This window comes from Scardinius erythrophthalmus, assembly GCF_964197995.2.
Source record: "Scardinius erythrophthalmus genome assembly, chromosome: 15".
NCBI lineage: Eukaryota > Metazoa > Chordata > Actinopteri > Cypriniformes > Leuciscidae > Scardinius > Scardinius erythrophthalmus.
The window spans coordinates 39,012,761-39,039,601 of NC_138235.1; the positions used below are offsets into that span (position 1 = coordinate 39,012,761).

The 26,841-nt window shown below is 41.8% G+C and overlaps 1 protein-coding gene across 1 annotated transcript in view; it reads right to left on the reverse strand.

Annotated features, from left to right (window-relative positions):
• Positions 1–24,875, reverse strand: part of LOC308703257 (uncharacterized protein) — a gene marked incomplete at its 3' end in the record, with an annotated part of 44,817 nt that extends 19,942 nt beyond the window's left edge. The window contains exons 1-5 of the mRNA XM_081386578.1: positions 24,272–24,875; positions 23,930–24,022; positions 23,663–23,809; positions 21,660–21,917; positions 4,431–4,523 (exon numbers count right to left, since the gene is read on the reverse strand). Coding sequence (XP_081242704.1) covers positions 4,431–4,523; positions 21,660–21,917; positions 23,663–23,809; positions 23,930–24,022; positions 24,272–24,820 — 1,140 coding nt within the window. The 5' untranslated portion in view covers positions 24,821–24,875. The remainder of the gene's footprint in view (positions 1–4,430; positions 4,524–21,659; positions 21,918–23,662; positions 23,810–23,929; positions 24,023–24,271) is intronic.
• Positions 24,876–26,841: the final 1,966 nt, after the last annotated feature.

A 26,841-nucleotide genomic window follows, 5' to 3' on the forward strand; every position in this document is an offset into this window, starting at 1 on the left:
AAATCGACTGGCGCTTAGTTTCCACCAGTCCACGGGGCTCATTTCTAGGCCAATGGGACTGTTGCTAAGAAAGTTTGACTTCTGTTTCACAACTGGTGAGGGCTGATGAAAAGTAGTTTTCGCCAAGTATGAGTGCCATCGCCGTGGCTGCGCTGTCTTTGGCACTATGTGCTGGGGCCGCAGCTGCCTCCTCTTGCCCGTGTTCTACACTTTGCGTAACGGCTTCTGTTACATTTGGTACATTGTATGGAACATTTGCTGCAAGGCTACAGAGTTTTGCATTTGCCAGCGCTCTTTTTTCTTGAGATAAGAACCCGAGATACTTATGGCGTGGGTCCAACATGCACGCAGTCATCGCTGGGGATGACAACATCTCTGGCTCATTAACCTGTGCACACGTATTTAGACTTTACTACATGCAAACTTTAACTTAGTGAAATTATCAATAATCGTCTGGTACATACCTTCATTCTTTCAGACAGGGAGTTTCAGACTTTAGTTTTAAACTCCACCAGAACCCTGTGCGCGTCGCCTTCGCTTTGTAGGTGTGCATTTATTAGTCCAAAGGTGATGGGATAGGTGTTTGAGATGGACACTTCCCTTTCTGCAGACATAACTGTTGAGCGCTTTTAGAGTTGGCACAACATCTTCAATAAGCTGCCAGTGCGCGTCCTTTAACTCCAAAATCCGTGCATCTTGAACTTTCGTTACAGTGCGATCTGACAGCACCGCAGTAACTGCCCACCGCTGTTCCAGTAGGCACTCAAACATGTCACAGACACTGTTCCACCTGGTTTTACAGGACTGTATTAGTTTGTGGGGTGACAGTTTCATTTCTTGTTGTTTTCTTTCAAGCGCTTTTGTTGCCACTGAGCTGTGGTTGCCACTGAGCTGTGGTTGAAATGGCTCACAAGCTTTGCATTAGCGGAGATGACGCGGTTCAAAAAAAGAGAAAATCCATCATTTATAGCTAGCTGAAGCGTATGCGCAAAGCATGACACAGAATGCCAATCAACGCCTCTGTTAGCAGCCACAATGTTTTTTGCTTTGTCGTGCACACAGGCAATCACTCGTCCCGTAAGAGCCCACTTTTCCACTGACTCCCTTAACTTCTCTGCTAGGTTATCAGCTGTATGGCAAACGGGCAGGGCTTCAGTTAAAAGGACGAATGATTTTAAAACCCTTCGTCAATGTAATGGCTCGTAATAGTTATGTAACTTTCCGTGTTTAGAGCAGTCCAGCAATCCGTAGTGATGGCAACTACATCAGGTGACTGTAGATCTTCTTTGAGCGAATCTCTTTTTGCCTCATATCGTTTTTCAATGCGGCGTGTGATTGCCGAACGCAAGGGAATGCTGTAGTCGGGTTGAACAATATTCATCAGTTCTTTAAAGCCTTCGCCTTCCACCATTCTAATTGGCATCATGTCCTTTTCAATCATTCTGCAAATCCCCTGTGTTATGGATTCGGCTTTAGCACCACTGCACATGTTTTGCGCTAGCATCGTGGAGATGGTAGGCTGGGCGAAGGTACTCGCAGGCTCCGTGGCCGCCTCTCTAATGATGCCCGGGTGTTGGCTGTTGAGATGGTACAACAACGAGGTTGTACTTGAAGTATATCTAAGCACTGCATTGCAATACTTGCATTTTGCCCCGTCATTCTCGATTTTAAAGTGCTCCCAAGCTGTGCTTTTCTTTGCACGCTTCATATTAGAAAACTGGTCATGACTTCTTCTTGTGGACATTACAAATGTCTGGGAGCGCTCTGGTGGTCTCTGGTGGTGAAAAAATGTATTACAACTAAATTAAATGCACGCCATTGACGCCACTTAACCGAGCAAAATGTTTCACTCGGTTACGCAATTTTTAATGGTTAATCAGTTAATCGGTTAACCATGGACACCCCTAATAGCAATTATGGCATTGCCGATGTGCTTTTGCTCATTTTAGTTACACTGGAAGTAGATTGGCCTCTCTAGCGAGATTCCAATTCGCCGGTCACTAACGTGACTTCAAGAGTGACCGACTGAAAGGGAACCACAGGCTCACCATGACAAGACAAGAGAATAGCAGTGTCAAGCTTGGTTTACACTGGCCGCATCCGCACAAGCACAAAAGTTCCTGCGTAAAAAATGACGTAATCACGGTGTGGGCGGGCAGTCGTGTGTGTTGAGAGCATGAGACATCATTTCGCATGGTGGTGTGCACGGCACTGTTTGTAACTTTGTAAAAAAATAAATAATAATTTACTTTCTGCTTATGAAGATGCACAACTTTGAGCCAATTCTATCCGAGCAGGTACGTTGTCTACCATCAAGTTTGCGCTTATCCAAATTAATTGCTTACATTTACATAATGAGCCTACAATAGCAGAAATAAGCCTTTTTAATGAAAATAAGGATCCAAATTGAAGAAAATATTTAAGAGATTGTTGTTTAATTTAGTTTTATTCATATGTTCTCATATACATATATTTTGTTCTAATGTCACAAGTAATAATCTCAAGGTTTACTGTTTTACACGATTCTTTTGTAGTGTGTTTTTGATGAAGTGTACTAAAATAAACATCGGCTGAATCCGAAATTGCCCCCTAAACCCTCAATCACTATTCCCTAGATTAGTCCACTAATATATTTCACTTGGAGTAAATGAAAACGAGTGAGTGAATTCGGACAGCCTTTGAGCGTGCATTGGTTGTAAACATTATTGTGGTGTATGATGTGGAATTGAATTGGTTTACTCGATAACGTTTGGTTTCAGATACAACTACAAATGGCTGTCCCCTCAAATAATGCACTTCTTAATAGTGCCCTATTTGAGGGTATAGGGGGCGATTTCAGATTTAGCCATCGTAACGTGTGTATCTTACTACTTCTCACCGCTGCGTCCTGATGGTTTAGAGCAGGGGTCACCAAACTAAGGCCCGCGGGCCGACTCAGGCCCGCCACCCCCCTTTGACTGGCCCCCCAGCCCCTCTGCCCCCCACTACTTGAACCGGCCCTATGAGGCAATCCCCAAAAGTCGCCATGGACGGTACGTCATGGTATGGGCGTCACGGTTTGGTGCATACATTTACACGGAGAATACACGGTATAAAAATAAATAAAACTCGCGTGCAATTTAATTAATGTAATGCGGAACTACTGTTAGATACGCGGGTTCTTTAGGGACACCTAATCTGTAGCTCCGCCTTACCTCTGAAGCAGGCTGCGATGTAAATATTGCTATGCTGGAATATGTTGAGAGAGAGGTGTGGGTGCGATCGAAAAGTCGTAAAGTGTTTACTTATATTTGTGTGTGTGTGTGTGTGTGTGAGGCGCGGCCGCGATCGGTGTGTGTGTGTGTGTGTGTGTGTGTGTGTGTGTGTATGAGGCGCGGCCGCGATCGAACAGTGGAAACATAAAAACATGAAACGTAGCAGATTCATTTTCAATTCATTCAGGTACAATTACCAAAAATATCAAGGTATTTTTATTAATGAACTAATTATATAAAACTATTGTCAGTGCACTACAAATAAACTGGTTCTATGCCTTTACTTTATTAATAAAACTTTTTTTTTTTTTAAATACAAGGTTTAATACATTTATTTTTCTTTTGGTGGTCCAGCCTGAGACATGCACAAGCCTTCTGCATTTTTGTTTTGCTTTTCCCTCCATTGTACCGAACTCGTACCGAACCGTGATGTCTTAACCGAGGTATGAACCGAACCGTGACTTCTGTACCGTTCCACGCCTAAAAGAGAGTGCAGAGTTTTCAAAGAATAGTGGACCAACGATTATTTGTGAAGAATAACTTTAATTAAAACAAAGTGTGAAGACTCGATTACAACTTTTGCAAACCACTAGTAAAGATAAACAAATATGTGCCAGGAATCAAGTGTTGATATAGTAGTGGGGATATAGTAGTGGGGATGGCTGTGCCAGGCTAGTAATCTCTACTACACAATGAGGCCTGCTAGTGGTCATTTTGGTCTGGGTCATGCAATTCTATGTTATATAGCTGACCTGGACCCGGCCCCCCATCACAGTCAGGAATGATAATGTGGCCCCCAGAGAAAAAAGTTTGGTGACCCCTGGTTTAGAGGACAATTACTCCGAGTCACACCCTGTCGTTTCAAAGAATATTACAACGGCAAGCGCGTCAAGTACAAACGCCTCGTCCGTTTGGGGAGAAACGCGTGCGCAGTCAGCGGAGGCTTGCGCTGCAGAGCCAGGTGAAAGTATAAACAAGGCTTCAGAGTTCTCTCATCAAAACCAAGAATAAACAGACCGAAGTGACAGAACACTGACACTGTTTTAATGTTAAATGACCAACAGTATTATCAAGTGATGCAAACCAATAAAAAAATAATAATACAGCAGGAGAGAGAAGACTATTAAAAATAAATTATATTCCACATGATCACTGATGAGACAAATGTTCACAGACCTGTAGGAGGTGGAGCTCTTTAATGAGATCTTCGGCCTGTTTCTCTGATGCTTTCTGCTGATCCTCCATCTTCAGCAGCTCAGATTGACATCTCTAAATGGAGTGGATCAGATCAGTGAAGAAATGTAAGCTTAGCGTTAAGTTCTGCCAGGAAGACTCAATCAGCGCGTCATGTATTAACTCACTTCTAACCAGATACTGACGGCGCCAATTAGTTTGCAGATAGTACTAGGGGTGTAACGATACACAAAACTGACGGTTCGGTACACCCCACGGTTTTGACATCTCGGTTCGTTTTGGTTCGGTTCAGTGGGGTGGGGGGTTTAGAAAGCTAAAATTGCTGCTTCTTTTTTTTTACAGTGGTTTAATGAACAAATTCTGTCTTTGTCTTTAAATTAATTAAATTACAATTAAACTTTTTGTAACTCATTACTATAATCTTAAAGGTTAACAACGGAGCCTAGACTTTTAGCCTAATTTCAGATACTATTTATTTTAAGATATAATAATCAACACTCAACACATTGTATGAAAACATGTAAACTACACATAAGGCAGTTTTCTCATTAACTTATGTTTTCTGCTCTAACTTGTTATTGAAATATAAATATTTACACAGTTGCTGTCATTTTCATGAAAGATATTTAAAACATAGGCTACATTAAATAATCAAGTTATCAATCATTAACATGTTAAGTAAAATATATTATATAGGCTAATACAGTGCATTTATTTAGTGCAAGAGTTCATTTAGGAACCAACAAGCGGTGGGCACTGAATGACTTGCCTGAGGTAAATATAAGGCTATGTGACAAACTAAGACGTTTTATTGGCGTCTTTCCGCTGCTGAAACACTGATTGATTGATTGATTACACAAGTTATGATGCCTTTCAGTAAGTATACTGTATCTTTAACATACCTTCAGGTGTCCATTCTGAGGAAGAGAATCGCGTTTACTCGCGCTCCGCGCTGCCGCTTGAAATGAGGAGCGAGTACAGAGATCTGTCACGCCACATCAAAGAGCGCCAAAACGGCATTTATTGTTTGAATTTCGTGATCAAATAGACAGAATTTGAAAGATTACACCTTGCTTATTATCGAAAGTAACAAAATACGGAGCTTGCTATTATAGGGTGTTAATGGTGGTTAGGCTATAACGCTGTGTTCGTTGTGTACACATAAGACATGAGGTCCATTGAGCCGGGGCAGCAGGGGACGGGGCGTCCTCGGTACGCCATGAGAGTATCGCGATACGTATCGCCGGTGGTGTATCGCGGTTTTTCGGTTCGGTTTGAATATCGTTACACCCCTAGCAGATACTGACGCCGCCAGTTACGCTTCCATTCAGTTCGCAGAAACCGACGCCGGCGTTCACTCACTCGTGTTTCGATTCCAACCATAACAACACAAGTCATATCGTTGATTAGATCTCAGCAACTTTCGCGGTGCGCGAGTGCGACACACTTAGGAAACAAACGCATGGCAGCTTGAAGTCTCATGAGACACGATCTCCACACAGGGTTTTTCAAGTTCAAGTTCCACTTTCAAGGTTTACGTTGGTAGGCGCTTTCAGCGGCCACTGTTCACATGTATGTCCCCATTACTATGATTAAACTTCATTCAGGTAAGTATATTAACTTGCTGCTCTACTGTTCCCTTCATCAGCGGTAAAGTTCAAATGGCGACTGTGGTGACGTGGTAGCTTCTTAAAAAGTAACACTTTAAAAAGCAGGGCCAGATATCTCGCTGGTTGTAAGTATATACAAAGACTTAAATAACTGATATCCCACAGCGCAGTGGTAATCTATCTTCAGCATCGTTGATCCCACGCTCTCATGGGCAGTTGCAAAATACTAACTACTGGGTTGCTGAATAAAATTAAAACAAGCTTAAGAGCAAGATATTAAATCGGCTTTATATGCATATGCCATTACAGCTCGCGCTCTTCATCTGCTCACTCACCATCGTGAGAGTTCCTTTCATCTTAAAGGAGCAGTACAGCCTAGACCAACCTATTCAACTTCTTTTACGCTCTTTTCTGAATTCGGTTTTGTTTAGGCATTTATGGAGATGTTTTTGTCAATCACTTCTCGACCGCCGGGAAGATCTCGACTTATACCTGGATGATTGTAGACTTCAACCAATCATTAGGGGGAATATTATTTTACGTATCTCCGCTAGTTTTCCGTAATATACTATCTATTTTTCAAACATAAAACAGCAATTAATGCCGTTAAATTATATTAAAAAAAATAATAAAAAAATAATAAAAAATAAAAACTGACCTTTAAAGGAAGCAAGTTGGTCATTAGACGTTATGCATATGCCGTAGACATGGTTATGAAGGGTATATGTTGGGCTTATATGGGTATGTTGCAGGAGTATATAATACAAAGGAAGTAAATGATACATTTACAGTGCTGATAATTCTCTAAAACTGTTCAACACTCTTTTTTCTTCTTCTTCATATCAAGCTCTTTTAATACTTGCATTTACGTTCTTCAGCTAACAGAAATATGGTACAATCGCTGTAACACAAATGTTCTCTGCGACTACTTAAAATCCACCAATATGTGTCATAGAAATATTTACGTAATAGGTATTTGCTATTAAATGTACAAAGGCAGATTAAGGATGCTCAGGTCAAAGGACACAGACTTTGCCAAAATGTGATTAACACAATAGACCTTTTAGTTATGTTTAAATTATATCATTCAAACCAATCACCAGTAAAATCAGTCAAGAAGACTCGAGTGACATTATATTGATTCATCTGTATGATTTAATGTTCACAGATATTTCTATTCATGGCACTCACTTGGATGCCATGGCCAGCGATCTCTCGGCCGTGAATAAAACTTCACTCATACAAGAGCTACTCGAGAGTAATGTCAGGTGCATGCTGCACAGCTGAGAAATAGATCTACGCTCAAAAGTCAACAACAGAATATCAAGTGTGATTGAGGTTGTATCTTATCGGTATGTCGTCACCTTACTTCAGGTAAGTATTGTACTAAGATTAATAAGATTAAGATTTAGTGGTTATATTAATAAAAAAAAATAATAATAATTATCGAGCCTGCTCAGGCTTCGTTCATTCATGCTTTACAGAAATTATCCTATAGTGGCTGCTAACATCCTTTTGGGTTCGAAGTGGTGGCAAAACTTATGTTGTATGTGCTAACAAAGATTGGTTACATTGAGGCAGATCTTGTTAGACGATCATGCTATTCCTGAGATGTTTATCTGGCAATCAGTAGTCTCCAATTTCATGCTTAAGGTCACGTGAGCACATTCCTGACACTGCAATGCTATAGTTACGCATTTTAGTCTTCAGGTGGCTCTGCCCTTCAGCAACCCTTGTAAATCACCCTGCCTCCTCTAACAGTGATCATATAAATTAGTCGCTCTGCTCAATCCAGCTAGACCATATATCACTGAAGGCGTGGCTCCCTATACCTTAAAAGTAGAGATGCACCGATTACAATTTTCTAGGCCGATTCCGATTTCCGATTTTTCACTGAGTTTGACCTGCCGATACCGATTTTAGCCGATTCCGATTTAATTTTTTTCTAACCACTTTACAGCACACACAAATATTTATTTTCCATCTTTTCTTTAACCCTTTCACGCGTAAGTTTAAAATATTCTAACTGGCACCCCCACCCCCCGAGTGATTTTTTTCGCGAACGTTCCCTTTAATGTTTCCATGGCGACGCGTCACGCGATACACCGCAGCCACAATAAAACTGTATGACAGATGTGTCGCTTTTATTTCACTTTTCCTTTTTTATTCAAAATATTCACAAACTTGCTTACCATGTCATCAACTAGCCTATCTGATATTCCGATTCTCAAATACGTGTAAGTGAGTGGTCGTTTAAAAACCTTTAATCTTGATCTATAATGAGATGGGCGCCGCAATGTTGTCCTGTCAGTCGGATTTACAGCACGTGAATTCATCAGTTTCTCCGAAATAAATGCAAGAAAGTGGCCGGTGAACTGAGAAGAATAGAGTAAACTTTATAGTTACTTCCCCTATGTTTGTCTGATATGAATAACACACATGTCGGCAAATTATATTTGAATAGATTGTTATTGCTGCTTCCACAGACATCAGTGTGTGTTTTACAAACTCCAAATGTATTGTTTTAATCGTGCTTATGTGTATTTAAATATCTGAAACCTAAAATAAACATTATGAGGTTGAAAACACTGCTTAGTTGTGCCATAACAGCGCTGAACGCGTCCGACTCTGGCTCAGCGCCAGGCAGCCAATGCGCGAAAGCACAGTTTGAATCTGGCAGTTATGCGACGTCACTGAACATCTAAATGTGGCACCGCACCGTACTCTCATGGGCACAGACATACAAATCTCATATATGAGACCGCACCGCTCAAAAGGTTAATCATGCGGCGCCCGAGTGCATTTGACCGGCATAAAATCGGCATATGTCAGACTGACCGGCCGGTCGCCGGTCATGGCCGATCACGTGGAAATCGGCCAATTCCGGTCACCAGCCGATCAATCGGTGCATCTCTACTTAAAAGCTTATATTTCTGCAGTATTTGTTTATAATGTTTCGTTTTCTTTTCAGATTCCTTTATTTCCCATCCTGATCACGGCAGGTTGATCCTTTCTCGTCTACAATTACGAAATCAATGTGTGGTGGGTCTCCAGTGTCCCCAGGTTGTGTGTGAGGGGTTTGACTTGGAATGCTCCAAAGATATTTTCATTACTATGCTGGAATTGTCATTGAGGGTGAGTAAAGTGCATTGTTTTTGCCTGTCCCTTTGGATGCAGTCAGGCTGCTGCTCCCCGGCACAGGGGGCGGAGTTTCAACAGCTCGTTTGCAGCTTCGATTACTCACAGACAATTTCAAAACTTTTAGTTCTACCAGAAAGACTCGGGAGAATTATTTCAATAAACCATACATTTATTGACAGCTCAGCAAGCTGATAATATACAAAGTCATTTGGCGTAGGCCCCGTCCGTAGTGCATAATCCGAGGGTATCGGATCTGCAATTCCTGCCTGAAGACGAAGGCAGGGGCGCAGCCGACCCCCCCGGGAGGTATGGACAGGACCATCTTGGTGGTGGTGGGGAGGATGGGGGTAATCGTCGCTTCAGTATCTGCGAACTCAAACATGTGTAAGTACCGAGCTTTTATACAATGAGCCAACGAATATGATTGGATAGAAGTGAAGGCAATAGGTGACGTTGTAATTGAGTCTTCCCGGCAGAACTTATGCTAAAGCTTTCATTTTCATGTTCAAATCTGACTCAGACAAAGATGGAGATACTCAGAAGCGTCAACATGTAGACCATTTCCGGATGGTTAGTTGCTGAATTATGTAGCTTATGCGTAGTAATCTTTAAGTCATTCATTAACTCGTTCTGTCTCGATATGCTATAAATCATATTCTGGGGGCTGGATTTATGTAACTTTAGGGTTTGCGATGCCACTCATCTGGAAGGAATGCCGCACAGTCCCTCTCAGCATTGTTGTAGTCCTTACAAAGCAATCTCTTTAAGTCTTCCATTCTTGACTTTGTGCGTTGAAACTTTGCAGTTGTTGAAATGCGTTAACATTACAGAAAGTGGAATCCATTTAACCCCCCTTTAAATTACCTTCCATTTAAAATGGTCTTCTCTTTCTATTTACATGTTCAGATTGTAGCCATGTTTTAACAGCATTCATGGCTCATGCACCCAGGAGAATTTACTTCAGATCTGAACAATCCGATCTTGTCAGGGGCTTTCTTTTTCTGGTTCACATTCTCACCTAATTTCTTTACTCTTTCTTAAGCACTCCAAACGACTCAAGTTCTGAAAATTAAAAATTAGCTCTAAAATTAGCAATACATTTTGTCCCTTCTATCTATGATTAAATTTCGAAAATCCGCCCTAGATTCTCAGATCACTCCCCCTATTTTCTTACCTAACAAAGCATCTCTCTCTAAAGCCTGGGTCAGGACTCATCTAGTTTCTGCCCTCAAAAGCTACAGCTGTCTCTCTTCCAGCATACCGGTCCTTCCTGCAGGATCAGGGCAGCCACTACAGCAGCCAAATGTGGCATTTCTACTTCAGCTATCAAGATGCTGGGCAGATGGTTTTCCTCTGCATTCAAGTCTTATTTAAGAAATGATTCTTAAATCATTCTGGTAACTCAGCAAGCTCTTCAGTAACGATTCAGGTAAATCCTCATGCAAATACTGGTGGAGGTGTCATGTTTCAATTAATCTGCGCTGAAGCTCTAGCTCGCATCACCCGATAAACGGATAATGTGGTCTGTCTCCATGTGGCTATTGCAGCCTCGTTTCGTGTGGCCTGTCTGGTCTTGTCTCTCGTCTATGTGTGGTTCATCACGGCCTTGTGGCAGTTTGTGGACTTGTCCTGATTGGCTATCATAGCCGTGTTTTGTGAGGTCGATTATGGCTGTGTAGCCTATTGTGGCCTTGTCCTTATGGCCCATCGTGGTCTTGTGGTCCATCGTGGCCTTGGTTTTGTGTGGCCTAGCGGTCTTATCTTGTGAAATTTGTCTTTTGTGTGGCATTAGCGGCCGTTGTGGCTCCTAAGCAATCTCGTCTCTGTGGTCTCCTATGGCCGAGTGGCCTACCGTGGCCTTGTCCTGCAAGGCCCATCGTGGTCTAGTGACCTCTAGAGGTCGTGGTTTCATGTGGTTTAATGGCCGTGTCTATGTTTAGTTTGTCTACGTGTGGCCTTTAGCGGCTCTGTGGCCTATTGCAGCCTTGTCCTATGTGTGGCCATTCGTGGTCTGTGGTCCATCACGGCCTTCGTTCTGTGTGGTCTATCATGGCCTTGTGGCCTATCGTGGCCTTGTCCTAAGTGTGGCCCATCGCGGTCTGTGGTCCATCGTGGCCTTGGTTCTGTGTGGCTTAGTAGCCTTGTCTCTTAGGTTCTGTCTTCGTGTGGCATTAGCAGCCGTTGTGGCTCCTAAGCGGTCTCGTCTCTGTGGTCTCCCATGGCCGTGTGGCCTACTGTGGCCTTGTCCTGCAGGCCATTGTGGTCAGCGACTTCTAGAGGTCATGTTTTCATGTGGCTCAATAGCCGTGTCTGTTTAGCATGTCTATGTGTGGCCTTTAGCGGCTCTGTGGCATATTGCAGCCTTGTCCATTCATGGTCTGAAAAGAAAAAAGGCCTTGTTATGTGTGGTCGAGCCAGCCTCGTGGTCAAGCATGACCTTGTGTTTATGTGTGGTCCATCGTGGCCTTGTGGTCAAGCTTGACCTTGTGTTAATGTGGTCCATCACGACCTGGCGCCTCAATGGCTTTTATGTGCAGCCTATCAGGGCAAGTGGTCCATCGCTGCTTCGTCTCTATGTGGTCATCACGACCTTGTGCTTTATAGCCATTATGTGTGGTCTTAGGACCTTGTCTTTATGTTGTCTATCACATCATGTCTATGCACAGTAATTTTGGTATTATGGTCCATTGAGACCTTGTCTAAGTGGTCATCATAATCAAGCACTATTATGGCTTTCATGTATGGTCTATCGTGACCTTGTCTTTATGCAGTTCATTATTATTTTCTAATTATATAAAAAAAATTTTTTTTTAAAAACGATATGCTTTTTCACGTTATTCTTTTAACTTTTCTTTCTCATTCCAGGAACTGCAGGATTCACGACTGGTGGGTACTCTTACTTACAGTTCTTTGGGGGTGGGCTCCGTCCCGGCGGAGGTATTCCTCCACCTATCTTTGGGGGTCAGCTGCGCCCCTGCCTTCATCTTCAGGCGGGATTTGCAGATTCCGTTACCCTCGCATTGCTTGCTAAGGACGGGGCCTACGCCAAAGACTTTATAAAATTATGCTTGCTGAGCTATTAATACATTTACACTTGTTATATCATTTTATCTCACGAGTCTTTCTGGTAGAAATGTAAGCTTAGCGTTAAGTTCTGCCAGGAAGACTCAATCAGCGCGTCATGTATTAACTCACTTCTAACCAATCACGTGTTAACACTCTCAGTATAAAAAAATTGGTACTTACATTCGTCTGAGTTCGCAGATACTGACGGCGCCAATTACCTCCATCCTCCCCAACCACCTCCAAGATGGTCCTTTCCCTCCATCCTCCCCACCACCACCAGGATGGTCCCTTCCTTTACCTCCAGGGGGTCGGCTGCGCCCCTGCCTTCATCTTCAGGCGGGATTTGCAGATTCCGTTACCCTCGCATTGCTTGCTAAGTACGGGGCCTACGCCAAAGACTTTATAAAATTATGCTTGCTGAGCTATTAATAAATTTACACTTGTTATATCATTTTATCTCCCGAGTCTTTCTGGTAGAACTAAGTATAAACTAAGCTTGACACTGCTTTTCTCTTGTTTTGTCATGGTGAGCGTGTGGTTCCCTTTCAGTCGGAATAGGAATCTCGTTAGAGAGGCCAATGTACTTCGAGTGTAAATAAAACGAGCCAATGCACATCGGCATGCGATAATTGCATCAGCTGCGCTGCATCGCATATAATGAGCAGCTGGTGCATCGCATCTTAAAGGAACACTCCACCCATTTGCATTAAGCTTTGCAATGTTAGAAACCCAGTCATACTATTGAATGGTCGTGCAACATTTTCTCATTTTCCCCTGAGACGGGAGAAATCTGTATTTACCTCTTTACACTTCCTCCTACAATGACGCAAAAATCGTCATTTTGCGTCATTGTAGGAGGAAGTGTAAGAGGGGGGGATTTCTGTTGAGACTACAAGCACTAGTTCCCACCCTTTCAAACCCGCCCATAGGGGGTTGGAGCTAATGCGCTAACAGACCTATCACAGACCAGTGCGAGTACATTTGATTTCACCGGCAGAAACCTGCAGAAAACATGGACGAAGAAAGCTTCGAGGGGTACTCAAAGTACTCTTCGAAGAGTAGTAGGGGTTACCATACACTTTTTCCCGGACATGTCCGGCCGTCGAGATCGTCCAAAATGTCCGGGATTCAGCTTTTGCTTTCTGCGGTCGCCATTCATTGTTTACATGCTCACCTTTTGTTTCAATCTAACTGAATTCATTCCGATTGGTGAATCTGAATGTAGTGTTTACATGAACGCTAAACAAGTGATCGATTGATGTGCGTTTTAGCATTGCTAAGAAAATTCCCGCTCCTCCGTGCGAGATACGAGACCGGTGCATCTCACAGGTCTCGCTCATCAGTAATCACGCCACCGGCCTCGCGCCGTTCTCCCGCGCCCCTCCGCCTCGTCCTGCTCGCCAGAGTAAACATGATGAATGGCGACTGTAGAACGCAAAAGCCGAATCCCGGACATTTTGGGCGATCTCGAAATCACGGGCAAACTCGTCACAGAGACTCACTCATAACCTCCTTATTGTTTTCAACTGCGCTCTCTTACCGGTAGGCGTGGCTTGGGAGTGGCCTCGTAGGGCAGCGAAGCAAGTGCATTCTGGGAGTTGTTGTCTTTCATCCACATAAGCCAAAAATACATTTTTTTTTTCTCAGTCTAGAAAGCTCCAAATTCAAAAATAATTTCACATTTCTTCTACATAAATGACCTATTTTAAATACACATTCATCTTTCCAGAGGTGGAGTGTTCCTTTAAGGTTTTCGCTGAGGAGCCGAGCCGGTGACCTGGCTGCCCCAGCAGGGCACAGCAGATGTGGCGACGGGACGTTATGTCTCCATTCCCTCCTTCAGGGAACGAGGGTTACACATGTAACCGAGACGTTCCCTTTCAGTCGGTCACTCACTGACTGATGAATAGGAATCCCCTACCAAAGCCCCACAGCTGCTGACCCCATCCAGCACCCTGTGTAAACCTCCTACTCCCTCTTACCTGATAGGACACGGCTTACACAGAGAAGTACGATGTGATTGTCAACCAGTGGGTGCCGTGCTGCCTTGCCCATCTCGGGACTCGTGAAGCCAGTGCTGAAACGGTCTCATATGAAGCAAGCCAAGTTGTGTGACAGCCACTGCGGCCGCCATAAGCCCCAGGAGCCTCTGAAAGAATTTCAGTGGGACCGCCGTCCTGCCTTTGAACGTATTCAAGCAGTTCAGAACTGACAGAGCATGTTCCTCTGTGAGGCGTGCTGCCTGTTTGACCGACAGTCTAAACCCTGCTCACGTTCCCTATTAGTGGGTGAACAATCAAACGCTTGGTGAATTCTGCTTCACAATGATAGGAAGAGCCGACATCTAACGCCCGTTTCACACATACTCCGTTTGCAGTGCGTATGCGGTGCGTATTTTTTTCCGTACCCATGTTAACAGGTTAGAGCTTTCACACTGCACGCGGTTGCAGTCCGTCGATCCGTTCCAGTTGCGGTGCGTATACAGCAGTGCAGAGATCGTTTCCGCACCGAGTCTATTTTTGCTGTGCTGCACGCGCTGAATTAAAGTGACAGCGCATGTTTCGTGGTCAAAATGAACACATATTGACCTGAAAATGTAGAAATTTCACCATAAATGCGATTAATGAAATAAAATGTAGTAATCTCACCATAAATGTATTTAATTAAATACTACTTTTTCCACAAGACCGGGGTAAAGCAAGGAAAGCTACAATTTACCTCAACAAGGCGACATACAACACTTGTCTCATTCGTGGAGGTAAAAAAAACAAGTTCTTTGTGACATGCAAGATTTATTGTATTAACATTTAAATGAAAAAGAAAAGGCATGCAAGTGGGCTGTTTTTGTCAATTTTAAGTTTTAATTTAAAATGTTTGCGATTTAATATGTAGGCTACATGGTTAAATGTTATCACTTGCTTGAGCAACTTAATATAAGTAAAAGTAGGCTATGCATTGAATAATAGGCTGCCGTTGTTTAAATTGTGTTTAAACGTGCATACGTCTATTAAAGAGTGTATGTACAAAGAGAATCGCAATGCTGAGACGTTAAGACCGGGGTAAATCAATGGAAAATACAATTTACCTCAACAAGGCGACATAATGAACAACACTCGTCTCATTCGTGGAGGTGGAAAAGTTCTTTGTGACATGCAAGATTTACTATATAAAGATTTAAATTATGCAAGGAAAGGGTATGAGTCTGCTGTTTTTGTCAATTTTACGTTTTAGAGGAGGTCACGTGACCCATGCGCGCGATGGTCGAAGGACTCTGATGCTCCGTCCAAACCTCCTTCCTTTTCCTAAATAACAATATATAGAATTGACAGCCAGCTTTTTTTTTACTCTGTATAGTGTCAGTATAATGTACGGAAACAAAAAACAGGACTCCTCGCCGTCCACAACTCCCTCAGGGAAGAAAAAGATGAAGCTAGCGAGCACTGAGGCTAATCTGACGGACGCCATTGCAGAGGCGCTTTCAAAACAACAACTCGCCCTTGAAACTACGATTCAAAATGCAATTCGGATGGCTATGGAGGACGTGAAATCCTCTTTGATCGAGCTCCGCCAAGAAGTGCAATCCCAAACCAACACAGTACGAGACTTGGGTTCGAAGGTAGACAAGATTCAAGGTGAGACGCGACAGATGAAGAAGGATTTGAACATGTGCACAACAGAGCAGCAAAACCTCACCTTGAAAATTGCGGAGTTAGAAGACAGGTCTCGCCGTAATAATCTACGTCTGGTGGGGCTGCCGCAGGGTCGGGAAGGGGATGATCCAATTGGCTTCCTTCAAAAGATGCTCCCTATCTGGATACCCGCGCTGAAGAGGAAGGGATCGATCGAAATAGACCGCGCACACAGAATCTATGGCTCCGGTAAATCCCGCACTTTGATCTTTCGCGTGCTACGGTACCAGGATCGACAGGCGATTCTTCAGGGAGCCAGGGAAGTGACGAAAACCGAACCAATTCGTGACCAAGAGTCTATACTGCGTTTTTTCGCAGATTACAGTGGGTTTACCTCCCGTAGACGACAGGCCTTTGGAAGTATTCAAAAGGAATTGCACACTCTGGGAATTCCAAACTTCCTCATATACCCCGCCACTCTTCGTGTCAGCTTTGGTGGTAATCAACACTCTTTTGATTCAGTCAAAAAAGCGGAGGATTTCTTGGTGGAAGCTCGTAATACTCCTGGATCGAGCGCCAGACGTAAATTGTCCTTTTATGGTCCAGAGCCACCTCCAGAGTCTATGGCTGAGTAAAATGAGTCAACCGTGATAGAAGCGAGTAACTTGCACCGATAATGTAAAGTGCTAGCAATATTGAACGACTCATTTCAGAGGAGTTCTGTTTAGTTTAGTTTTTTTTTTTTTTTTTTTTTTTTTTTTTTAAATTGATCAAACGTTTGTATTTTGTTTTATTTATTTTATACATATAATATACGGCTGTCACTACTGTTTATACCTTGTATACTTCGTTGTTATACTACATACTTCATGTTCAATGGAAGAGAGTGTTTGACGTTCTGTTGAACGACGGTGGATGTTGTCACGGGCCCTTATAATGATGGGGGAATTTGCGGTCTCTAATGGGGTTTTTTTGTTCTTGTTACTTCTATTTACCTCTTACAATGTTTTAGTTTTGTCACAGGTTAAACAGATACATTTTGGTTTTGCAAATCGTATTAAAATTCGTACCTTTGTTTCATTAGATTATGGATAAATTAAAAATTATTTCACTTAATATTAGAGGTCTTAACAGTCCAAATAAGCGAGCTAAATTCTTGATCTATTTGCGCAGGAAAGCGATTAATATCGCTCTAATTCAGGAAACTCATCTAAAGAGAGCAGATGTTCAGAGATTACAGAATAAATTTTATAAAGTTGTAGCCTTTTCTACTGATAACACTAAAACCAAAGGTACAGTTATTTTGATTGCACGTAACTGTAACCTCAAGATTGACAGAGAAAGTCAGGATCAATCTGGCAGGCTTGCATATTTTTGTACAAACATTAAGGGGAGGAAAATAGCCTTTGTATCAATCTATGCTCCTACAATATTTGAGACAAATTTTTTCCCACATGTAACTAATCATTTACTTTCATTGATAGACTATTCTCTGATTATCGGAGGGGATATGAATGCGGTGATTGACCCTGTATTGGACAGATCTTCTTCCTGTAGTCAAGTTCAGATTAATTCCTCGGCTGCGCTTAATGATTTTGTAAAAACGCTAAATTTGGTTGACGTTTGGAGATCGGGGAACCCCTCGAGTAGAAATTATACCTTTTTCTCGGCACGACATCTCTCTTTTTCTAGAATAGATTATCTACTATGCTCCAAGGAACTTTTGAACTCTTTTGACCAGACAATTATACTACCAGCTATCCTTGCCGATCATAATTCTTTAATGGTAGAATTTGAATGTGCTCCATTTGCTGAAAGATCTCCGCGGTGGCGTTTTAATATCTCTCTTTTACAGAACAATCAGTTCGATGAAGACTTCAAAGCCGGCCTGTCCGAATTTCTTTCATTTAATATTGGTTCGGTTGAAGACCCTATTTTTGTCTGGGAAGCTACGAAAGGTTTTATCAAAGATTTTTCTATAGCCTTTGCTACTAACGTAAAAAAGGCACATAATCAGAGAATTGACCATTTAGAAAAAGAATGTCAAAAACTTGATTTGTCACTAAAATCTTCTTTCTCTAATTCAAATTATAAGACGCTTCAGACCCTTAAAGCGGAATTGAACGATCTTTTGAGAAGGAAAGCAGAATTTGTGATTCACAGAACCAGACAGTCCTATTACTTTAGTGGTGCCAGACCGAGCAAACTTTTAGCCTTAAGACTGAAACAAAATCAGGCAAAAGCCTACATTGAAAAAATTAAGCACCCTTCTAAAGGACTGGTTGGAAATAGCAAAGAAATTAATTCCTCATTTTCCGATTTTTTTTCCAAACTCTATACGTCTGAACTTAATCCCTCAAGTTCAAGTTGTACTGCCTTTTTGCAGTCTCTTACTCTACCTCAACTTAGTCATGAGGAAGCTGAATCTTTAGGACAGCCAGTTACTTTGGAGGAACTTAAAGGGGCGTTACAAGGTGCTAAGAAAGGCAAGGCGCCAGGCTTAGACGGGATCCCTGCAGAATTATTTCTTAAATATTTTGATCTTCTCGGACCTGTCTTCCTGACTGCCATCCACGCGGCAGTAGAGGTGGGCGCTTTTCACCTGCAGATGAATACGGCACTTATATCGCTGATACCCAAAAAAGGGAAAGATCATACGGATTGTGCAAACTACAGACCCATTAGTTTGTTAAACACTGATATAAAAATGTATGCCAGAATTCTCGCCTTGCGACTACAGCGATATGTGAATTTTTTAGTCCATCCTGACCAGTCTGGCTTCATTCCTAATAGATTAGCGGCGGACAACATTCGGAGACTATTGCACGTCATTCATGAATCCCAGGGTTGTCCCACTCCAGCTGCGGTTCTTTCGTTGGATGCAGAGAAGGCGTTTGACAGGCTGGAGTGGGACTACCTCTGGTCTGTTTTGGAGGTGTTCGGTCTGGGCAAAGGCTTCATAAACATGATAAGAGTTTTATATAGTAACCCCACGGCATCTGTTATGACTAATGGAGTACATTCTTTACCCTTTAATTTACAACGAGGCACAAGACAAGGGTGCCCATTATCCCCTATGCTATTTGCAATGTCACTCGAGCCCCTAGCCCAACTGATAAGACAGGAAAATGTCTGTTCAATTTCAGTTAACTCTCATAAGCAACATATATCACTCTATGCCGATGATATTTTACTGTTTATCTCGGATCTTCAAGTTTCATTTCCCCAGATACTGAAGGTATTTGAAAAGTTCAGTGGGCTCTCTGGGTACAGAATTAATTGGGATAAATCCTCTTTGCTTCCACTTAATAGCATGGCTAAGAAAGTTAGACTACCTTGTAATATCTCCATACAATCTTCACTAAGTTACTTAGGCATTGTTGTTCACTCTTCCCTCCATGGCATACCTGATGACAATTATCTACAAATTCTAACTAAGGTTGAACAAGATCTCCAAAAATGGACCTCATTGCCATTATCATTACATGCCAGAATAGCGAGTGTTAAAATGAATGTTTTGCCACGAATCAATTTTCTTAGCTCCATGATTCCGTTACCTGCGCCAAAAATGTTTTGGCACAAACTCAATTCTAAAATTCGTAAATTCATCTGGAATGGCAAGCAACCCAGATTGAAATTTGAAACACTGCAGCGTGCAAAACATAATGGAGGATTAGCGCTTCCGAATTTCGAATTGTATCATAGGTCCTCTCAAATCAAATTCATTAAGGATTGGCTAGACCCGCTCTCTAGGGTTCCTTGGAGAGAGATAGAGGAGAGCTTAGCTGGCAAATATAGGTTACAAGATATACTGTTTTCTGGGCTAAACAACAAGCAATGTTTGCAAGCTTTTGGTCCAATCATGGCCTACACAGTAGTCAATTTCAAACTTATGGAAAAATGTATAAATTTTTCGCATATTTGGCACACCCATACACCTATTTGGTATAATAATAATATCCGTTCGGGAGGTAAACCATTTTTCTGTAGAGACTGGATGCAGAAGGGTATTTATACATTGAAAGATATTGCTGGTCCTAAACGCTTGTTAAGCTTTCAAGAACTGTGTGAGAGGTATGGACCAGAACCCTCTTCTTTGTTTTTATATCTGCGCCTAAGGTCGGCCATGAAGGCCTATGGGGTGCCCTGGGGGGAAACACTTCCTTTACATCCGATCATTGCTTGGTTTGAGTCGTCCTCTTCTAGTCACTTTACTTCATGGATGTACGGGAAGGCCCTAGAGGCTTCAGCAATTCGCCTAGCTATAAAGCATGCTTGGGAAAGAGATTGTGAACAACGGGAGGATGTCACTGACTGGGGAAGAGTATGGCAGAACATTTTTACTTCATCTAGGAATCCTAATCACCAACTGATTCACTATAACTTCTGTCACAGAACTTATTGGACCCCACTCAAAAGACATCGTATTGACTCCTCCTTCAGTCCTTTTTGCGATAAATGTCCTGACCAACAACTTGGTTCCTTTTTCCATATGATGTGGGAATGTGAAAAGGTTAAACATTTTTGGACTGAGGTATGTGGTATCTTATCGAAAATCATTGAATATCCAATCCCGGTGACACCCTCTGTATTATTACTTAATGATGACTCTCAGTTTGACTTCTCTAAGTTGCAAAAAATTGTCTACCTGGCCGGTTTAACGTCTGCAAAAAAACTCATAGCTCAACACTGGCTCCCACCACATACCTTGGATATTTTCAAGTGGTTGTTTCAACTTCGGGACATTATAATGTTAGAAATATCCACAGCTCGGGTGAACTTGGCTCAAATCTCGACACTAAAAATATGGACAACAGCTGCTGATAAGGTCTCCGAGTATATTGCGCAAATTAATGTTTAGGACTCAGTTTGAACACTTCAACACTTTACCCCATTTCGTTATTTTATTTTATTTATTTATTTATTATTATTATTATTGTTATTATTATTATTTTTTAAATTTTTTTATAAATGTTTTTATCATTCCTGTGACTGTCTTTCTGTAGACTTATCTGTCCATTTTGTACCCCATTATAAAGTGACCGCGGGGTGGGGTGGGTGGGATTGGTAGATGGGTTGTTGTTTTGTTGTGTTTCTGTTTGGCATGTTTATTGTCAAAAACTGAAAATCTAAAAAAAACAAACAAAAAAAAAAAAAATTTACGTTTTAATTTAAAATGTAGGCTTTGCGATTTAAGGCTACATGGTAAAATATTTTACCACTTGCTTAAGCAACTTAATATATTATTATATAGAAGTAATGCATTTAATAATATGTTGTTTAAATTGTGTTTAAACGTGAATACATCTATTAAAGAGTGTAGGCTATATGTGTACAAAGAGAATCGCAATACTGACAAAAAAACAAACATTTTTTAAATAAAAGTTGCTGATAACTTCTTGATTTGAAATACAAATTGAGAGTATGTATTTGTGGTATAGCCAGCAGCGGATCAGTTACGCACTGCAAACGCAGCATATGTGGAAGCACTATTGCGCGTGCTGCTCCTGCACTGCATACGCACTGCACACGGAGTATGTGTGAAACGGGCGTAAGGATTTTGGGCTCTATTTTCGAGGTGGCCCGCAGGGTCTGAGTGTGCTGTGCAACACTTACCTGGTTCTACGGTTGGGCAGAGGGTGCGTGAGAAGCTCCGCTACTTATGTGGGGAATAGCCATCATCTCTGGATCTGACTCAGGCAATGCTAAGGTTCCTGAAGGAGGCAACATAGCCGAATCGTCATCTCCAAAGAAGTCTGGCTCACCCTCCGATGCAGCGATCGACAGGAGGACGTCTGAGAAGGATTAGATCGAGGCAGAGAAACGGGGACCCTGCCTCTTTGGAGGTATTGTAGTCTCGACTGCAACTCCGCGATGGTCATCTTCCCGCAATGGGAGCATGACTCATCCACCATGAATGCTATTTCAGCGTGTTTGAAGCCCAGACACGTGATACAGCGATCGTGACCATCCCTCGGTGTCAGGTAACGACGGCATCCAGAAACACACAGATTGATTGTCATCTTTAAAAAGACACAAGCTCAAACCCATGTAAGATCTTTTAGAGAGTACTCTCTCAGTGATGAAGCACGCAGGGGAACAGCCGCAGCGACTCAGACAGGGAATAGTGCAGTTTGTCATGTGTTTCACTGTTTGAAGGCACCCTCTCACACAGCGCACCCGACCAGCTGTGAAAACATCCTTTTTGCTCAGTGAACTGGCAAACAAACAGAGGAAATCAGCCCCGCTGCAGCACCGTAGAGAGCAGACATAAACCGCTCGGCTCCGAAGCAATAAGCTTAAGATGCGATGCATTTTATGCACGTGCTGCGATGCAGCGCAGCTGATAGCAATTATGGCATTGCCGATGTGCTTTTGCTCATTTTAGTTACACTGGAAGTAGATTGGCCTCTCTAGCGAGATTCCAATTCGCCGGTCACTAACGTGACTTCAAGAGTGACTGACTGAAAGGGAACCACAGGCTCACCATGACAAGACAAGAGAATAGCAGTGTCAAGCTTGGTTTACACTGGCCGCATCCGCACAAGCACAAAAGTTCCTGCGTAAAAAATGATGTAATCACGGTGTGGGCGGGCGGTCGTGTGTGTTGAGAGCACGAGACCCCATTTCGCATGGTGGTGTGCACGGCATTGTTTGTAACGTTGTAAAAAAAAAAATTACTTTCCGCTTACGAAGATGCACAACTTTGAGCCGATTCTATCCGAGCAGGTACGTTGTCTACCATCAGGCACCCAGTTTGTCCAAATTAATGGCTTACATTTACATAATGAGCCTACAATAGCAGAAATAAGCCTTTTTAATGAAAATAAAGATCCATGTTTAAGAAAATATTTAAGAGATTGTTGTTTAATTTAGTTTTATTCATATGCTCTCATATCCATATATTTTGTTCTAATGTCACAAGTAATAATCTCAAGGTTTACTGTTTTACACGATTCTTTTGTAGTGTGTTTTTGATGAGGTGTACTAAAATAAACATCGGCTGAATCCGAAATTGCCCCCTAAACCCTCAATCACTATTCCCTAGATTAGTCCACTAATATATTTCACTTGGAGTAAATGAAAACGAGTGAGTGAATTCGGACAGCCTTTGAGCGTGCATTGGTTGTAAACATTATTGTGGTGTATGATGTGGAATTGAATTGGTTTACTCGATAACGTTTGGTTTCAGATACAACTACAAATGGCTGTCCCCTCAAATAATGCACTTCTTAATAGTGCCCTATTTGAGGGTATAGGGGCGATTTCAGATTTAGCCATCGTAACGTGTGTATCTTACTACTTCTCAGCGCTGCGTCCTGATGGTTTAGAGGACAATTACTCCGAGTCACACCCTGTCGTTTCAAAGAATATTACAACGGCAAGCGCGTCAAGTACAAACGCCTCGTCCATTTGGGGAGAAACGCGTGCGCAGTCAGCGGAGGCTTGCGCTGCAGAGCCAGGTGAAAGTATAAACAAGGCTTCAGAGTTCTCTCATCAAAACCAAGAATAAACAGACCGAAGTGACAGAACACTGACACTGTTTTAATGTTAAATGATCAACAGTATTATCAATTGATGCAAACCAATTTCTTTTTTTTTGTTGTTGAAATTTTAAACATATTATTTTTATCTTTTTGTTTTCCCCTAATTTAAATATTTTATTTATTTATTTTAACCTCCAATCGAACTGCTGAGACCATCATATTGTTCTAGAAGCAGCTGAAGACACACTTAACTGCAAGTACCAAACCACTCACTCCTAAACCAATGCACTTACACACACTCTCGCACACTCACTTACACTGGTGTATATCAATGTTGCTACCAACAGGACACCCAGACCAATAATCATCCAGTTGGAAATGTGGACGGTCCGAGACGAAGTAAGGAAACAATCATTGGAGGCGAGAGTCTACAAAAAGAGGAAGATTCAGTTCAAGCAACACTTCTCGAAGAAAGATCGCAAAGCTTGTGATAAGTTGTGGCTCAAAGTCCAAGAAGCCAAATGATTCAAATAATTTTTTTCACTCACTTTTCTCTGCTCTGAGCGTGTGATCTCTTGAATCTTCTTCATTCTGTCCTGGATCATCTGATAAACGTCTGTCTGTGTCTGAACCAGCTGATTCTACATACAGAGAAAAACACAGACACATTTATCACTGAATTTAGTGTTCGATCTTATTACAACAATTCTTATTTGAATAATAAATGTTAGACCCCATGAATTAAATGGCTTTTATGGCTTTTAATCCATGTCTTTCAGCTTTGAAGGTAACATATTGCATTCTCAAAAATGCATGCTCTAAATTAACTTTTACCTGATTTAGGATGCATTTCATGGGGTGTTTAAATTGTTTTGTCTGAATCTCTTTACCTTCTTCTCTCGACTCTCCTCCTTTATAGGAACAGTGTTGTGAGTCCTGTGTTCTCCTTCAGTGCAGGACAGACAAACACAGGTCTGGTCATCTCTGCAGAACAGCTCCAGAGGTCTCTCGTGTTTCTGGCATATATAATCCTCCAGATTTTCCACAGCGTTGATCAGTGTGTGTTTCTTTAGACGTGGGACTCTGCGATGAGGCTCCAGATGAGTCTCACAGTAAGAGCTTTGACACGTCAGGCAGGACTTCACAGCTTTCTGCTTTCTTTCACCACAGAAGTCACAGAACACCTCAGATTCTTGATTAAGCTTCTTAAAGTGTTGCACAAGCTTTCCGAGTGTTGTATTAATCTTGAGATCAGGATTTTTGTTAAATTTTTCATTACAGAGTGGACAGAAGCAGGTCTGTGTGTTCGTCCAGCACTTGATCAGGCAGGTTCTGCAGAAGTTGTGTCCACATGGAGTGGTGACTGGATCAGTGAACACTTCCAGACAGATGGAGCACTGGAGCTCCTCATTTAGTGCTGGACCACTGGAGGATGCCATGACTGACAAAACAATGGGAATATATGAGATTTCTGAAGAGAGGAATTTGGATAGTACTAAGGTAAATAAAATATTTTTAGGAGTTTAGGGTTAGGGTTGGGGTTAGGTTAGGGTTAGGGTTAGGGTTTACTTTTTGGGAGTTTGGGACCCCCAGAGTTAGATAAGTCCACACATACCCTTCTCATCTCCGTGCGTGCTGTAACTCTGTCTGACGCACCCACCGCTAGCCTAGCTTAGCACAAAGACTGGAGGTAAACGGCTCCAGCTAGCATACTGCTCCCAATAAGTGACAAAATAATGCCAACATTTTCCTACTTACATGTTGTGATTTGTATAGTCACAGCGTGTACAAATAACAAGGTCACATGAGACACAGCCATCTTCTAACCGTATACATACTGGGAACTATATTCTCAGAAGGTGAAGCACTGCTACTTGGGTGGAGTGATTTGCTCGCAGCACCTGAGAAGCCCCGTGGTGAGGAGCAGAGAGTTCACTCAGAGTTGGAGTAAATCACTCTGCAGAAGTAGCAGTGCTTCGCCGTCTTGTTGGCGTTATTTTGTCACTTATTGGGAGCAGTATGCTAGCTGGAGCCATTTACCTCCAGTCTTTGTGCTAAGCTAGGCTAGCTGTGGGTGCATCAGACAGAGTTGATGGAGATGAGAAGGGTATGTATGGACTTATCTAACTCTGGGGGATACGGTGAATAAGCTAAAGTCCCAAAAAGTCTGCGTGTTCCTTTAACAACTAACTAACTGTAGGTTATGCACACATGTATGACAGCACTTCAGCAGCTAAACTCCTTCATTCTTGTAAACTGGTCTAACTTGTGGGGTAACTTGTGCATTTCCCCTTCAAAAAGCTGTCATTCAAGTAAGTTCATGGTCATCATGCTCATGTTTATCTCATACAAACACCTTTAAAGGTAACAAAATAAGATACTTTTTTTGTTTGGAGTTAAAATAATACAGTGATCCTGTTCATAAAAGTTAAATTAGTAACCAATTTTTATATTAAAGTCAAAGTAATTGATTGTCGTTTACAGACTATCATAACACAAGATTTTACATTAAAGACAACGCACAAAAAAAGGTATTTTTATTGTTTCATGCAAATACCCCAGAGAATCCACCACAAAAATAAAATGTATTTAATTGAATGTAGTTGAATTATGATTTTTAATTGAAGAATTTTTTGACCGTGTTCATTCTGTCTGAAGTTAAAGTACGTTCTGTTTATAATATCTTATAGTTGTATAACATGACAGAAGACATCAAACTTTACAGCAAATTGAATGATATAATCTGATACTATTTTATTGTTTAAAACTACTGAACAAGCTCTTACATTTCCATCACTTACCTGAGTGAATATTAGCTGTGATCACTAGTTTCAGTGTGTGTGAATAAAGAGGTGTTCGTTTGAAGAAGTTTCCAGTTCATCTGGTTTATTTAGTTTCACCTTCACTGAATTCTTTCACTCACTGCAGTGATGTCATACAGTAGCTCCGCCCTTCATGAATATTGATTAGTCCCTAATTCACATCACAGCTGAGAGTTTTCAAGAATTCATGTGTTGTTTTGTTTAGTTCCTCCTTTTATTACAGAAGTGGCAAAATATCGATTTATCACAGTTTTAATGTAACAAATAATTTAGTACTTAATTTAGTATATTTTGGAAAGGGCAGGTATATTACATAAATGCAGTCTTGTTAAGGTTCATTTCATAACTAGCATTTTATGTAGCCTATCCTAAAGGCTTACAATTAAAAAAATATTTTCAAAGTTATAGAGACATGTATATAGGGAGAGAATAGAGATCGATAGAGATCTGGCCCATGCAAAATAAAAGAAAGGAAACAGCGGAGCAGTGCACCGGGGATAAAGAGTGAGTGAATAGTAAAAGATGGATCAGATATTTTTGCTGACACCTCCAGAAAGCTTCAATTTCGACTCATGGCCACAGTGGATGAGCCACTTTGAGCGATTCAGAGTATCAGAGTATCACAGCCTATCAGGTAC